Genomic DNA, 16,395 nt, shown 5'->3' with positions numbered 1-16,395 from the left:
GTGTGCGTGCGTGTGCGCTCTTGTTAGGGGACTTTAGATTGTAAGCACACGTGGGGCAGGGACGGCAGTGAATGGCATATATTCTTTATACAGCACTACGTAAATGAGTGATGCCATGAAAATAAAGGTATACTGTGGTGTAATACTGACAGTGCAGCAATAATCGTTATAAAGACAATTACACTTGCAATGCTCTAGCATAGTGTAATCGTCTTAGCAGGAGCGGTCCATGGTTGTCCTGCAGGGTAATAAATGGTATTATTCCTGTACTGGCAGAGGAGTGACGCACGTTTCACCGTTGTTCTGCCGGCTGAGTAAATATAATACAGGGTACATGTAGAGCAGGTGCCCGGACACCTCTGCTCAAATCCTCGCGCGCTCTCTCAGAAGAACTTTAATGTGCAGAGAGTTTAAGGATCCATACAAAAAAATTATTATTACCAAATCTGTTCTTGTTACTACAGAAAATAGTGTAAATTCAGTGTAAGTGAAGAAAAATTATTTTTCTCTAACGTCCTAGTGGATGCTGGGGACTCCGTCAGGACCATGGGGATAGCGGGCTCCGCAGGAGACAGGGCACATCTAAAAAGCCTTTTAGGTCACATGGTGTGTACTGGCTCCTCCCCCTATGACCCTCCTCCAAGCTTCAGTTAGGTTTCTGTGCCCGTCCGAGTAGGGTGCAACCTGGATGGCTCTCTTATAGAGCTGTTTAGAAAAGTCTTTTTTAGGTTTAAACTAATCAGTGATTCCTGCTGGCGACAGGATCACTGCAACGTGGGACTTAGGGGAGAGACTTGCAACTCACCTGCGTGCAGGAGGATTGAAGTCTTAGGCTACTGGACACTGAGCTCCAGAGGGAGTCGGAACACAGGTCAGCCTGGGGTTCGTCCCGGAGCCGCGCCGCCGATCCCCCTTACAGACGCTGAAGACGGCGGAGACGGAGGTCCGGTGACAGGCGGCAGAAGGCTTCTCAGTCTTCATAGAGGTAGCGCACAGCACTGCAGCTGTGCGCCATTGTTGTCTCACAGGCTCACTGACACGGTCACGGAGGGTGCAGGGCGCTGCTGGGGGCGCCCTGGGCAGCAATATAAATACCTAATTTGGCAAAAGAAATACACCACATATAGCCATTAAGGCTATATGTATGTATTTTAACCCAGGCCAGTATTAAAGAAACCGGGAGGAAAAGCCCGCCGAGAAAGGGGCGGAGCTTATTCTCCTCAGCACACAGGCGCCATTTTCCTGCCCAGCTCCGCTGGTGAGGAAGGCTCCCACTCTCCCCTGCACTGCACTACAGAAACAGGGTTAAAGAGAAGGGGGGCGTAAATTGGCGATATATATATATATATTAAGAGCGCATATATAGAAACAACACCTTCTAGGGTTGTTATATACATTATAGCGCTTTTGGTGTGTGCTGGCAAACTCTCCCTCTGTCTCCCCAAAGGGCTAGTGGGTCCTGTCCTCTATCAGAGCATTCCCTGTGTGTGTGCTGTAGGTCGGTACGTGTGTGTCGACATGTATGAGGAAAATGTTGGTGAGGAGACGGAGCAAATTGCCTGTAATGGTGATGTCACTCTCTAGGGAGTCGACACCGGAATGGATGGCTTACTTATGGAATTACGTCATAATGTCAACACGCTGCAAGCCGGTTGACGACATGAGACAGCCGGCGGACAAATTAGTATCGGTCCAGGCGTCTCCGACACCGTCAGGGGCTTGTAAAAACGCCCAATTACCTCAGTCGGTCAACAGACACTGACACGGACACTGACCCCAGTGTCGACGGTGAAGAAACAAACGTATTTTTCCTTTAGGGCCACAAGTTACATGTTAAGGGCAATGAAGGAGGTGTTACATATTTCTGATACCACAAGTACCACAAATAAGGGTATTTTGTAGGGTGGGAATAAACTACTTGTAGTTTTGCCTGAATCAGATAAATTAAATGAAGTGTGTGATGATACGTGGGGTTCCTCCGATAGAAAGTTATGGGCGGTATACCCTTTCCCGCCAAAAGTAAGGGCGAGTTGGAAAACACACCTTAGGGTGGATAAGGCGCTCACACGCTTATAAAAACATGGCGTTACCGTTTCCAGATACGGCCGCCCTCAAGGAGCCAGCTGATAGGAAGCTGGAAAAATATCATAACAGTATATACACACATACTGGTGTTATACTACGACCAGCAATCGCCTCAGCCTGGATGTGCAGCGCTGAGGGGGCTTGGTCGGATTTCCTGACTGAAAATTTTGATACCCTTGACAGGGACAAGATTTTAATAATAATAATAATAATAATAATAATAATACTTTATTGTCATCAATAGTTCAATGAACAATCAACGAAACTAAAAAGCAAGCATATACAGAGACCATAAGAACAGAACGAAGAGAGCACTCCTAAACCCAAGACATTCCCAATTGTCAATTTATCTCGGTCCTATCTGGTTTAACATGTTTATTGCTTTTGGGAAAAAACTACCCCTTAACCGGTTTGTCCGACAAAGAATAGAACGGTAACGCCTATTAGATGGCAACACAGAAAACATCCCCCCATTTGGATGAGATAGATCTCCCAGAATACTTTTCACCTTAGTGAGGAGCCTTTTTTCATATATATCCTGAATACAGGGCAGGCTGACTCCAATTACTCTACTTGCAGTTTTAACCACTCTCTGAAGGGACTTACGTTCTATAGCAGTACAGTTTCCAAACCATACTATAATTCCGTATGTGAGGACACTCTCTAAAATTGCTGAATAAAAGTTTACTAAAATCTCCTTACGTATCCCTGCCATGCGCATTTTCCTCAATAAAAACAGGCGTTGTTGAGATTTTTTAACAACACATCGTGTATGGATACCCCAAGACAGGTCATTGGAGATGTTAATACCCAGGAATTTAAAGGACTCAACTGTCTCCACAACCTGGTTATTTACGACTAGGGGACAAGAAGGCTGCATATGAATTTTCCTAAAATCTACAATCATTTCTTTTGTTTTTTTTACATTTAAAATTAAGTGATTAGTTTGACTCCAAGCTTCTAACCTAGCGACCTCAGATCTATATTCTGACTCATCGTCCTTACTTATTAAACCTACGACTGCGATATCATCGGCAAATTTAATAATGTGAACTGACTCCGAATTTGAATGGCAATCATAGGTAAACAGAGAGTACAGCAGGGGACTCAGTACACAACCCTGAGGCACCCCTGTACTGATTACAAGTTCGCTTGACAGGGAATTGTACAATCTAACAGATTGGGGCCTGTTAGTCAAGAAATCCAAGATCCATCTACATACAAAGTTATTCAATCCCAACTCAGATAATTTAAACACTAATGATGTTGGGATTACTGTATTAAATGCCGAACTGTAATCCACGAACAAAATTCTCGCAGAGGAACATGTGGATTCTAGATGGGTAGCCACACGATGAATCAAGGTGATAGCAGCGTCATCTGTCGACCTATTTGCTTTATATGCAAATTGAAAAGGATCCAGATTGGCTGGGATACTTTTTTTTATGTGTCCCATAACCAATCTTTCAAAGGCCTTCATTATAAGAGATGTCAGAGCAATTGGTCGGTAATCGTTTGGCTCACTGGCCTTACCATTTTTGGGGACCGGGACAATAATAGATGACTTAAAACACTTAGGCACATGACAAGTGGCAAGAGAAAGGTTAAAAATTATAGTAAAAATCCCAGCCAACTGCTCAGCACATGTCTTGATAACATTTCCCGGAATCCCATCTGGGCCGGGGGCCTTACCTGATTTAGAACTGGCAAAGCACCGTCTGACAGACAATTCATCCAGTACCAGGGGCTCCGCGTTCTCCAGATTCCCATCCCAGTCTACAGGGGAAACAGCCATGCTATCAAAACGAGAGTAAAATATGTTTAATGTCTCCCCTAGGGAACTGTCAGCCTCTTTATGAGAGGGGTTCTTATTAACTTTGTAGTCAGAGATATCTTGAATACCTTTCCACAGACTTTTTGCATCTTTATCATTTTTAAACTTGCTTTCGAGTTTAACAGAAAAGGCCCTTTTTGCCTCTATTATACCCTTTTTTAATTTTTGACGGGCAGCCCTAAAAACATTTTGGTCACCAGATCTAAAAGCTTTGTCTCTCTCACTTAATAAGGTTCGAACCGTACCATTTATCCATGGTTTATCATTTGCGTAAGTACGAACACACTTTTTAATTGTTACACTCTGTATGCAACAACACACATAACCAAGGACCATGGAAGTAAGGGAGTCCACATTCACATTATTATCATCCCCCAATGATTCTTCAATGAACAACCCCCAATCAGTAAATTCCAAAGCATCCTGAAGTTTCTGCATTGCCCCCTCAGGCCAAACTGTAATACTAGTACTAGTCGGCCTAAACCGTTGGACTACGGTTTTGTATGCTGGAACCAAAAATAGGGACATGTGATCAGAATGACCAATATTGGGATATCTAAAAGTCGCATAAGCATCCTTAATATTACAATAGACATGGTCCAACACATTTCCCCCTCTAGTAGGGACTTTAACATATTGATAGAATTTTGGTAAAACTACCTTCAATCTAGCCTGATTAAAATCCCCTGCTACTAAAAGAACCCCCTCAACATATTTAGTTTCCAGTTTAACTATAGCAGCGTGCAAGATATCTAATGCAGATTCTACATGAGCAGAGGGAGGAATGTATACGGCCATTACCAACGCCACTGAAAATTCTCTTGGCAAATAGAATGGTCGACACTTTACCACCATATATTCCACATTTACAGAGCAAAAAGTCGCAACAAGACTGGCATCAGTACACCAGTTATTATTTACATATACACATAGTCCACCTCCTCGCGTTTTCCCAGATTCCATGGTTCTGTCTGATCTAAATAATGATCTATCTGTAAGCTGAACTACAGAGTCCAGGATAGAGTCATTCAGCCATGTCTCTGTGAAAATCATGAGAGAGCAGGTCTTTAAAGGGGACTTGTTTGCCAGTCTCACATGGATCTCATCCAATTTGTTCGTAAGAGATCTTACGTTTGCCATAAATAAACTGGGAAGCGCTGGTCTATAGGGGCACAGATAAAGTCTTACCCTAATACCTGCTCTTTTACCCCGCTTTTGCTTCCTCTCTCTCCGTGGTCTGCGTTTCCATCTGGGCTTGCATACCCTCCAGGGACTAGGCATCCTCCATTCATGGGCAGAGTCTTGTTGCTCAGGCTGCTCGGGCTGACCAGATTCCAGGCTTCCTTGCCTCCTCCAGCCCCTAGCAACCACGGTCCTCCTGAGACCTCCGCAGGATCCACCACAATTCTCCTGACCAGAGGAGCACCCAGCATGCCTCGGGCCATCACCTCCTCTGACCCCGGAACTAGCCTGCGAGCCCGCCGCAGCAGCAGCACTCAGAGGCCGGCCAGCGCCTCCCACATCCACAGCAGCAGCGCCCGGAGGCCAGCCAGCGTCCCCGCCAGCCCGCACACCGGCGCCCGCCGGCCGCACACCCCTGGCCGCACCAGCCCGCCCGCCCGCCACCAGGACACCGGAAGCCCGCAGGATCCCCCACGCGGCTTCCCCCAGCGACAGCGATGCAGCAGAGGGACCAGAGGCGGAACGGACCGCAAGCAGCTCCCACCGCGAGTACACAATCCCACATGGACCACACGGCAGCAGAGCCCCCAGGCCCACGATCCACGTTGCAAACAAAAGGGTGAGTCTGATGGTAAGTAGCGATGCTCCTGCTACTGCTCCTACTACTGCTCCCATGGCTCTGCAAGCTCGCAGCCGCTGCGTCTGAACGCGCCGCCACCTCTAGACTATATTGACTATAGAGCATTTTAAGGATGCATTTCTATATATGCGAGATGCGCAGAGGGATATTTGCATTCTGGCATCAAGAGTAAATGTGATGTCCATATCTGCCAGACGACAGTGGTCAGGTGATGCAGATTCCAGACGGCACATGGAAGTATTGCCGTATAAAGGGGCGGTCCATCGGACCTGGTGGCCATGGCAACAGCTGAAAAATCCACCTTTTGTTACCCCGAGTCACATATTGGCAGAAAAGGACACAGTCTTTTCAGTCTCAGTCCTTTCGTCCCCATACGGGCAGGCGGGCAAAGGTCAGTCATATCTGCCCAGGGGTAGAGGAAAGGGAAGAAGACTGCAGCAAGCAGCCCATTCCCAGGAACAGAAGTCCTCCACAGCTTCTGCCAAGTCCGCAGCATAACGCTGGGGCCGTACAAGCGGACTCAGGTGCGGTGGGGGGGTCATCTCAAGAGTTTCAGCACGCAGGGGGCTCACTCACAAGTGGACTCCTGGATCCTACACGTAGTATCCCAGGTGTACATTGGAAATTCGAGACGTCTCCCCCTCACACAATTCACAGGCTGTATTCCCAGCAGGTGATAATCAAAGTACCCTTCTTACAACAAGGAAGGGGGTAGTATTCCACACTATATTGTGGTACTGAAGCCAACCGGCTCGGTGAGATCTGAAATATTTGAACACTTACATACAAGCGTTCAAATCAAGACGGAGTCACTCGGAGCAGTGATAGCGAACCAGGAAGAAGGGGACGATATGGTGTCACTGGATATCAGGGACGCTTACATACAGGTCCAAATTTGCCCTTCTCACCAAGGGTACTTCAGGTTCCTGGTACAGAACTGTCACTATCAGTTCAGACGCTGCCGTTTGGATTGTCCACGGCGCCCCGGGTCTTTACCAAGGTAATGGCCGGAATGATGATTTTTCTTAAAAGAAACATGGACGCTTTCCTGATAAGGGCAAGGTCCAGAGAACAGTTGGAGGTCGGAGTAGCACTATCTTAAGTAGTTCTACGACAGCACGAATGGATTCTAAATATTCCAAAATCGCAGCTTTTTCCGACGACACGTCTACTGTTCCTAGGGATGATTCTGGACACAGTCCAGAAAAACGTGTTTCTCCCAGTGGAGAAAGCCAGGGAGTTATCCGAGCTAATCGGGATCCTCCTAAAACCAGGAAAAGTGTCAGTGCATCATTGCACAAGAGTCCTGGTAAAAATGGTGGCTTATTACGAAGCAATTCCATTCGGCAGATTTCCCGCAAGAACACTTCAGTGGGATCTGCTGGACAAATGGTCCGGATCGCATCCTCAGATGCATCAGCGGATAACCCTATATCCAAGGACAAGGGTGTCTCTCCTGTGGTGATTACAGAGTGCTCATCGTCTAGAGGGCCGCAGATTCGGCATTCAGGATTGGATGCCGGTGACCACGGAGGCCAGCCTGAGATGCTGGGGAACAGTCACACAGGGAAAAAATTTCCAAGGAAGTGTGATTAAGTCTGGAGAATTCTCTCCGCATAAATAAGCTTAGAGCAAATTTATAATGATCTAAACTTAGCAAGACCTCTGTTTCAAGGTCAGCCGGTATTGATCCAGTGGGATAACATCACGGCAGTCGCCCACGTAAACAGAAAGGGCGGCACAAGAAGCAGGGGGGCAGTGACAAAACTGCAAGGATTTTTCGCTAGGCGGAAAATCATGTGATAGCACTGTCAGCAGTGTTCTTTCCGGGAGTGGACGACTGGGAAGCAGACTTCCTCAGCAGGCATTACCTCCACCCGGGAGAGTGGAAACTTCATAGGGAAGTTTTTTCAGCATGATTGTGGACCGTTGGCAAAGACCAAAGGTGGACATGATGGCGTCCCGCCCGAACAAAAAACGGGACAGGTATTCCGCCAGGTCTTGAGACCTTCAGGCGATAGCTGTGGATGTTCTGGTAACACCGTGGGTGTACCAGTCAGTGTATGTGTTCCCTCCTCTGTTTCTCATAACCAAGGTATTGAGAATTATAAGACATAGAGGAGTATGAACTATACTAGTGGCTCCGGATTGGCCAAGAGGGACTTGGTACCCGGAACTTCAAGAGATGCTCACAGAGGACTAAGGGCCTGGGGAGTTAAGAAGGGACTTGCTTCAGCAAGTACCATGTATATTCCAAGACTTACCGCGGCTGCGTGTGACGGCATGGCGGTTGAATGCCGGATTCTGAAGGGAAAAGGCATTCCATAAGAGGTCATACCTACCCTGGTCAAAGCCAGGAAGGAGGTGACCGCACAACGTCATCACCACAGGTGGTGAAAATATGTTGCGTGGGTGAGGCCAGGAAGGCTCCACGAAGGAAATTCAACTAGGTCGATTTCTACACTTCCTGAAAACAGGAGTGTTTTGAGCCTCAAATTGGGGTTCATTAAGATTTAAATTTCGGCCCTGTAGATTTTCTTCCAGAAAGAATTGACTTCAGTTCCTGAAGTCCAGATTGTAAAGGGTGTATTGCATATACAGCTCTTTTGTGCCTCTAGGGGCACCGTGAGATCTCAACATAGTGTTGGGATTCCTTATATTCATATTGGTTTGAACCGCTCAAATCTGTGGATTTGAAATATCTCACATGGAAAGTGACCATGCTGTTGACCAATATCTCACATGGAAAGTGACCATGTTGTTAGCCCTGGCCTCGGCCAGGCGATTGTCAGAATGGGCGGCTTTGTCTTACAAAAGCCCATATTAAAAATTTTCCATTTGAACAGGGCAGAACTGGGTCTCGTCTCCAGTTTCTTCCTAAAGGGGTGTCAGCGTTTTCACCTGAAACAACCTATTGTGGTGCCTGCGGCTACTAGGGACTTGGAGGACTCCAAATTACTAGACGTTGTCAGGGCCCTAAAAATATATATATATATATATATATATATATATATATATATATATATATATATATATATATATATATAGTTAGGACGGCTGGTGTCAGAAAGTCTGACTTGCTGTTTATATTGTATGCACCCAACAAGCTGGGTGCTCCTGCTTCTAAGCAGTCTATTGCACGCTAGATTTGTAGTACAATTCAGCTTGCACATTCTGTGGCAGGCCTGCCACAGCCGAAATATGTAGATGCCCATTCCACAAGGAAGGTGGCCTCATCCTGGGCGGCTGCCCGAGGAGTCTCGGCATTATAACTTTGCCGAGCAGCTACGTGGTCAGGGGAGAACACGTTTGTAAAATTTTACAAATTTGATACTCTGGCTAAAGAGGACCTGGAGTTCTCTCATTCGGTGCTGCAGAGTCATCCGCACTCTCCCGCCCGTTTGGGAGCTTTGGTATAATCCCCATGGTCCTGACGGAGTCCCCAGCATCCACTAGGACGTTAGAGAAAATAAGATTTTACTTACCGATAAATCTATTTCTCGTAGTCCGTAGTGGATGCTGGGCGCCCATCCCAAGTGCGGATTGTCTGCAATGTTTGTACATAGTTATTGTTACAAAAATCGGGTTATTACTATTGTTGTGAGCCATCTTTTTAGAGGCTACTTCGTGTTTTGTTATCATACTGTTAACTGGGTTCAGATCACAAGTTGTACGGTGTGATTGGTGTGGCTGGTATGAGTCTTACCCGGGATTCAAGATCCTTCCTTATTGTGTACGCTCGTCCGGGCACAGTACCTAACTGAAGCTTGGAGGAGGGTCATAGGGGGAGGAGCCAGTACACACCATGTGACCTAAAAGGCTTTTTAGATGTGCCCTGTCTCCTGCGGAGCCCGCTATCCCCATGGTCCTGACGGAGTCCCCAGCATCCACTACGGACTACGAGAAATAGATTTATCGGTAAGTAAAATCTTATTTTATTATACAATTTATTCAGTGCATATACTGTATCACTAAAGACCACATGATGACGTACTTACTGCGTCTTGCGCTAGATCCACAGTTTATAAACCTGTGAATCTAATAAACACTCTTCATATTTCTGCAGATGATCTTGACGTGGAATATGGAGATTACCAAACAGTGAGTTGTTTTATCCAGAGACAGATTTTTGCATCTTAATTATAAATGCGTAGTGTATTTTCAATAACACATCATTCATCTCCTGAAGTACTCTGTACTGCTGGGGACACTGCTCCTCCCACTATATAACTCTCAGTCTGTGGCTTCCTGCTGCCTCCATTCCCCTCCTCACATCATGTCACATGCAGCCTTGTCCTCACTATCGCTCATCTCCTTATATACTCTGTGCTGCTGGGGACCCTGCTCCTCCCACTATATAACTCTCAGTCTGTGGCTTCCTGCTGCCTCCATTCCCCTCCTCACATCATGTCACTGCCCCTGTCACATGCAGCCCTGTCCTCACTGACACATCACTCATCTCCTGATATACTCTGTGCTGCTGGGGACCCTGCTCCTCCCACTATATAACTCTCAGTCTGTGGTTCCTGCTGCCTCCATTCCCCTCCTCACATCATGTCACTGCCCCTGTCACATGCAGCCCTGTCCTCACTGACACATCACTCATCTCCTGATATACTCTGTGCTGCTGGGGACCCTGCTCCTCCCACTATATAACTCTCAGTCTGTGGCTTCCTGCTGCCTCCATTCCCCTCCTCACATCATGTCACTGCCCCTGTCACATGCTGCCCTGTCCTCACTGACACATCACTCATCTCCTGATATACTCTGTGCTGCTGGGGACCCTGCTCCTCTCACCCTCCGTGTCTGTCCACCTGCCATGTCTGTCCACCCTCCCGGTACCTTGTGTGGCCCCCCCTCCCGGTACCTTGTGTGGCCCCCCCTCCCGGTACCTTGTGTGGCCCCCCCTCCCGGTACCTTGTGTGGCCCCCCCTCCCGGTACCTTGTGTGGCCCCCCCTCCCGGTACCTTGTGTGGCCCCCCCTCCTGGTACCTTGTGTGGCCCCCCCTCCCGGTACCTTGTGTGGCCCCCCCTTCATGTCCTCTCATGTTCTGACTCCCCGGTTTATTCCTGGTCAGGATGATTTCGGTCTGGGCGATGGCGGGGACTCGGTGGAGATGGGATTACAGATGAACCTGGTCTACCAAGCGGTGATAGAGGAGAAGCTGCAGGAGCTGGCAATCCTCATTGCTCAGAACAAGGACCAGCAGGTATAGAGGCATTGCCTGCGCTGCGCTGCCCTAGGACCCCGCCTCCTGAGCGGATGTTAGTATGAGGCTGACATGTATGTAACCGGCAGCGCACGGAGCAGACGTGATCAGATCTCTCTCCTCATTTCAGGAGCAGCTGCTGTGGGAACTTGCTGGGCGCAAAACTCAAAGAGCTGGAATCAAAAAAGCCTACCCCACCAACCTGGCCGTCGGCCACTTCTTCAAGCCGTATTTTAAGGATAAGTTCAGCGGAGTGGTGCGTGTGGTTCTCGCTTCTATCGTATTATTACACCGTGACCTGTGTTGTGTATTAGGTGAAACGTCTGTATGGTGGAATATGTACCTGGCCACGCGCCCTGTTCTAGAACAAGCTGTGCCACGCGTGATCCCCTAGTCTCCGCCATGTAGAGATAGTGGTACTTCCGCTCCTAAAGATAGTAAATAGGGGGGGGCACAGTACACAGGCACTAGATTGGCTCTTTTTATTTTTTTATTGTTTTTGCTTTTTGACTTGAAATGGCCTCAGACGTAGAACACGCTAATTGTGTCAGAGATTGCGATTAACCCTTCATTTCTGATTGTTGCTCTGCAGGGGCCCCCGGCCAATCAGGAGATGATAGAAAGATCCGCTCACGTCGTGAAAACCTTTACAGAATTCACCAGTAGGAAATGTGAGTAATGTCATGTGACCACTGGGCGGAATCCTGATTGGCAGCTGTCACTCGCTCACTGACTGCACACACGCTCCTACATCTCCAAGTGCTATGAAACAGAAGTACATTTAGTACATAGGCTAGACTAAGGAAGTTGGGGAGGGCGGAGGGCGACTTGCTGTCATATGTGATAGGAGAAAAGGAGGATTCAGGGCACCGCTTCCAAATACACGTTACTTTTACATGTTTGAAAACTAAATTTTGCTCAACTGGAAGAGAGATTGGAAGTTCCTGCCCGGCTATCAGGATAGAGCATGCCTTGTACTTCTGCTGACACTTGCTGGGCTGACAGCGTTCACACTGGTTCCCCGGAGCCTTGCTGCCCCCCCCCCCCCCCCCCCCGTAGTGGTGCAGTGATGTGGCTGTGATACTTGGTTGTGAGCGCTCACTATTCAGTATGGGCCTTGTAGTGTATGTGGGATGTGTGGGCTCCAGCAGTGTATGTGGGATTGGTGGGCTTCTGCGGTGTATGTGGGAGCGGTGAGTGAGTGGGTGTATGTGGGAGCGGTGAGTGAGTGGGTGTATGTGGGAGCGGTGAGTGAGTGGGTGTATGTGGGAGCGGTGAGTGAGTGGGTGTATGTGGGAGCGGTGAGTGAGTGGGTGTATGTGGGAGGAGTGAGTGAGTGGGTGCAGTGAGAGCGGTGAGTGGGTGTGGTGGGTGCAGTGAGAGCGGTGAGTGGGTGTGGTGGGAGCGGTGAGTGAGTGGGTGCAGTGGGAGCGGTGAGTGAGTGGGAGCAGTGAGTGGTGGGAGCAGTGACTGGGTGCAGTTGGAGCGGTGAGTGAGTGGGTGCAGTGGGAGCGGTGAGTGAGTGGGTGCAGTGGGAGCGGTGAGTGGGTGCAGTGGGTACAGGGTACCGCTCCAGCCCATGGTATGAGAGGATTATTGGCAGGGATTTGGGGACACGAGCTTGCCTGGACTAATGCATTTTCCATCATACACAGCGCTGGGCAGAACCAGGCAGTATTTACACTTATACGCTTGTGAGCTGGGCACGTCAGGGACGTGAGAAGATAGTGTGTGTGTCAGCCAGGCTGTGTTCATAGGGAAAGCTTTGTATGTACTGCGTGACCGCGTGTGAAGGAGCAGAGAGTATTATCGTGTAAGAAGCTGTATCGCCATTATCTGCTCTTCTGTGACCTGACCGTCGTGTGTTTGTTGTACGTGACAGGGATCCCGTCATATAACGCTGAGCTGAGACAGGCCATTGTCAGCGGCACCTTACAGAGGATGCTCCAGCCCAAACTTCTAAAGTAAGTCACAGCGCATGTGTACCACTGTCTCTCTGTCCCTACGTATCGCACAGCGCACATGTACCGCCATCTATCTATTCCTACGTATCGCACAGCGCACATGTACCGCCATCTATCTATTCCTACGTATCGCACAGCGCACATGTACAGCCGTCTCTCTGTCCCTACGTATCGCACAGCGCAGCGCACATGTACAGCAGTGTCTCTGTCCCTACGTATCGCACAGTGCAGTGCACATGTACCGCCATCTATCTATTCCTACGTATCGCACAGCGCACATGTACAGCCGTCTCTCTGTCCCTACGTATCGCACAGCGCAGCGCACATGTACAGCAGTGTCTGTCCCTACGTATCGCACAGTGCAGTGCACATGTACAGCCGTCTCTCTGTCCCTACGTATCGCACAGCGCAGCGCACATGTACAGCAGTGTCTCTGTCCCTACGTATCGCACAGTGCAGTGCACATGTACAGCCGTCTCTCTGTCCCTACGTATCGCACAGCGCAGCGCACATGTACAGCCGTCTCTCTGTCCCTACGTATCGCACAGCGCACATGTACAGCCGTCTCTCTGTCCCTACGTATCGCACAGCGCACATGTACCACCGTCTCTCTGTCCCTACGTATCGCACAGCGCAGCGCACATGTACAGCAGTGTCTCTGTCCCTACGTATCGCACAGTGCAGTGCACATGTACAGCCGTCTCTCTGTCCCTACGTATCGCACAGCGCAGCGCACATGTACAGCCGTCTCTCTGTCCCTACGTATCGCACAGCGCACATGTACAGCCGTCTCTCTGTCCCTACGTATCGCACAGCGCACATGTACAGCCGTGTCTCTGTCCCTACGTATCGCACAGTGCAGCGCACATGTACAGCCGTCTCTGTCCCTACGTATCGCACAGTGCACGTGTACCACCGTCTCTCTGTCCCTACGTATCGCACAGCGCAGCGCACATGTACAGCAGTGTCTCTGTCCCTACGTATCGCACAGTGCAGTGCACATGTACAGCCGTCTCTCTGTCCCTACGTATCGCACAGCGCAGCGCACATGTACAGCCGTCTCTCTGTCCCTACGTATCGCACAGCGCACATGTACAGCCGTCTCTCTGTCCCTACGTATCGCACAGCGCACATGTACCACCGTCTCTCTGTCCCTACGTATCGCACAGCGCAGCGCACATGTACAGCAGTGTCTCTGTCCCTACGTATCGCACAGTGCAGTGCACATGTACAGCCGTCTCTCTGTCCCTACGTATCGCACAGCGCAGCGCACATGTACAGCCGTCTCTCTGTCCCTACGTATCGCACAGCGCACATGTACAGCCGTCTCTCTGTCCCTACGTATCGCACAGCGCACATGTACCACCGTCTCTCTGTCCCTACGTATCGCACAGCGCAGCGCACATGTACAGCAGTGTCTCTGTCCCTACGTATCGCACAGTGCAGTGCACATGTACAGCCGTCTCTCTGTCCCCACGTATCGCACAGCGCAGCGCACATGTACAGCAGTGTCTCTGTCCCTACGTATCGCACAGTGCAGTGCACATGTACAGCCGTCTCTCTGTCCCTACGTATCGCACAGCGCAGCGCACATGTACAGCCGTCTCTCTGTCCCTACGTATCGCACAGTGCACGTGTACCACCGTCTCTCTGTCCCTACTTATCGCACAGCGCACATGTACAGCCGTCTCTGTCCCTACGTATCGCACAGTGCAGCGCACATGTACAGCCGTGTCTCTGTCCCTACGTATCGCACAGTGCAGCGCACATGTACAGCCGTCTGTGTCCCTACGTATCGCACAGTGCAGCGCACATGTACAGCCGTCTCTGTCCCTACGTATCGCACAGTGCAGCGCACATGTACAGCCGTCTCTCTGTCCCTACGTATCGCACAGTGCAGCGCACATGTACAGCGTCTCTGTCCCTACGTATCGCACAGTGCAGCGCACATGTACAGCAGTGTCTCTGTCCCTACGTATCGCACAGTGCAGCACACATGTACAGCCGTCTCTCTGTCCCTACGTATCGCACAGTGCAGCGCACATGTACAGCCGTCTCTCTGTCCCTACGTATCGCACAGCGCACATGTACCGCCATCTATCTATTCCTACGTATCGCACAGCGCACATGTACAGCCGTCTCTCTGTCCCTACGTATCGCACAGCGCAGCGCACATGTACAGCCGTCTCTCTGTCCCTACGTATCGCACAGTGCAGCGCACATGTACAGCCGTGTCTCTGTCCCTACGTATCGCACAGTGCAGCGCACATGTACAGCCGTCTCTGTCCCTACGTATCGCACAGTGCACGTGTACCACCGTCTCTCTGTCCCTACGTATCGCACAGTGCAGCGCACATGTACAGCCGTCTCTGTCCCTACGTATCGCACAGTGCAGCGCACATGTACAGCCGTGTCTCTGTCCCTACGTATCGCACAGCGCACATGTACCGCCGTCTCTGTCCCTACGTATCGCACAGTGCAGCGCACATGTACAGCCGTCTGTGTCCCTACGTATCGCACAGTGCAGCACACATGTACAGCCGTCTCTCTGTCCCTACGTATCGCACAGTGCAGCGCACATGTACAGCCGTGTCTCTGTCCCTACGTATCGCACAGCGCACATGTACCGCCGTCTCTGTCCCTACGTATCGCACAGTGCAGCGCACATGTACAGCCGTCTCTGTCCCTACGTATCGCACAGTGCAGCACACATGTACAGCCGTCTCTCTGTCCCTACGTATCGCACAGTGCAGCGCACATGTACAGCCGTCTCTCTGTCCCTACGTATCGCACAGTGCAGCGCACATGTACAGCAGTGTCTCTGTCCCTACGTATCGCACAGTGCAGCGCACATGTACAGCAGTGTCTCTGTCCCTACGTATCGCACAGTGCAGCGCACATGTACAGCCGTCTCTGTCCCTACGTATCGCACAGTGCAGTGCACATGTACAGCAGTGTCTCTGTCCCTACATATCGCACAGTGCAGTGCACATGTACAGCAGTGTCTCTGTCCCTACGTATCGCACAGTGCAGTGCACATGTACAGCAGTGTCTCTGTCCCTACATATCGCACAGTGCAGCACACATGTACAGCCGTGTCTCTGTCCCTACGTATCGCACAGTGCAGTGCACATGTACAGCCGTGTCTCTGTCCCTACGTATCGCACAGTGCAGTGCACATGTACAGCCGTCTCTCTGTCCCCACGTATCGCACAGCGCAGCGCACATGTACAGCCGTGTCTCTGTCCCTACGTATCGCACAGTGCAGCGCACATGTACAGCCGTCTGTGTCCCTACGTATCGCACAGTGCAGCGCACATGTACAGCCGTCTCTGTCCCTACGTATCGCACAGTGCAGCGCACATGTACAGCCGTCTCTCTGTCCCTACGTATCGCACAGTGCAGCGCACATGTACAGCAGTGTCTCTGTCCCTACGTATCGCACAGTGCAGCACACATGTACAGCCGTCTCTCTGTCCC

The 16,395-nt window shown here is 50.0% G+C and overlaps 1 protein-coding gene across 2 annotated transcripts in view; it reads left to right on the top strand.

Annotated features, from left to right (window-relative positions):
* The window catches only part of SNAPC4 (small nuclear RNA activating complex polypeptide 4), a 164,652-nt gene that overhangs the window by 20,934 nt on the left and 127,323 nt on the right, over positions 1-16,395 (top strand). For both annotated transcript variants that reach the window (XM_063935815.1, XM_063935816.1), the window contains exons 3-7: positions 9,808-9,842; positions 10,820-10,951; positions 11,082-11,207; positions 11,544-11,622; positions 12,834-12,915. In XM_063935815.1, the coding sequence (XP_063791885.1) occupies positions 9,808-9,842; positions 10,820-10,951; positions 11,082-11,207; positions 11,544-11,622; positions 12,834-12,915 (454 nt within the window). The remainder of the gene's footprint in view (positions 1-9,807; positions 9,843-10,819; positions 10,952-11,081; positions 11,208-11,543; positions 11,623-12,833; positions 12,916-16,395) is intronic.

This window comes from Pseudophryne corroboree, chromosome 8 (assembly GCF_028390025.1).
Source record: "Pseudophryne corroboree isolate aPseCor3 chromosome 8, aPseCor3.hap2, whole genome shotgun sequence".
In the NCBI taxonomy this organism is placed as follows: Eukaryota; Metazoa; Chordata; class Amphibia; order Anura; family Myobatrachidae; genus Pseudophryne; species Pseudophryne corroboree.
The sequence above is the reverse complement of the archived record's forward strand: the minus strand, read 5'-3'. Positions and strand labels throughout refer to the sequence as shown.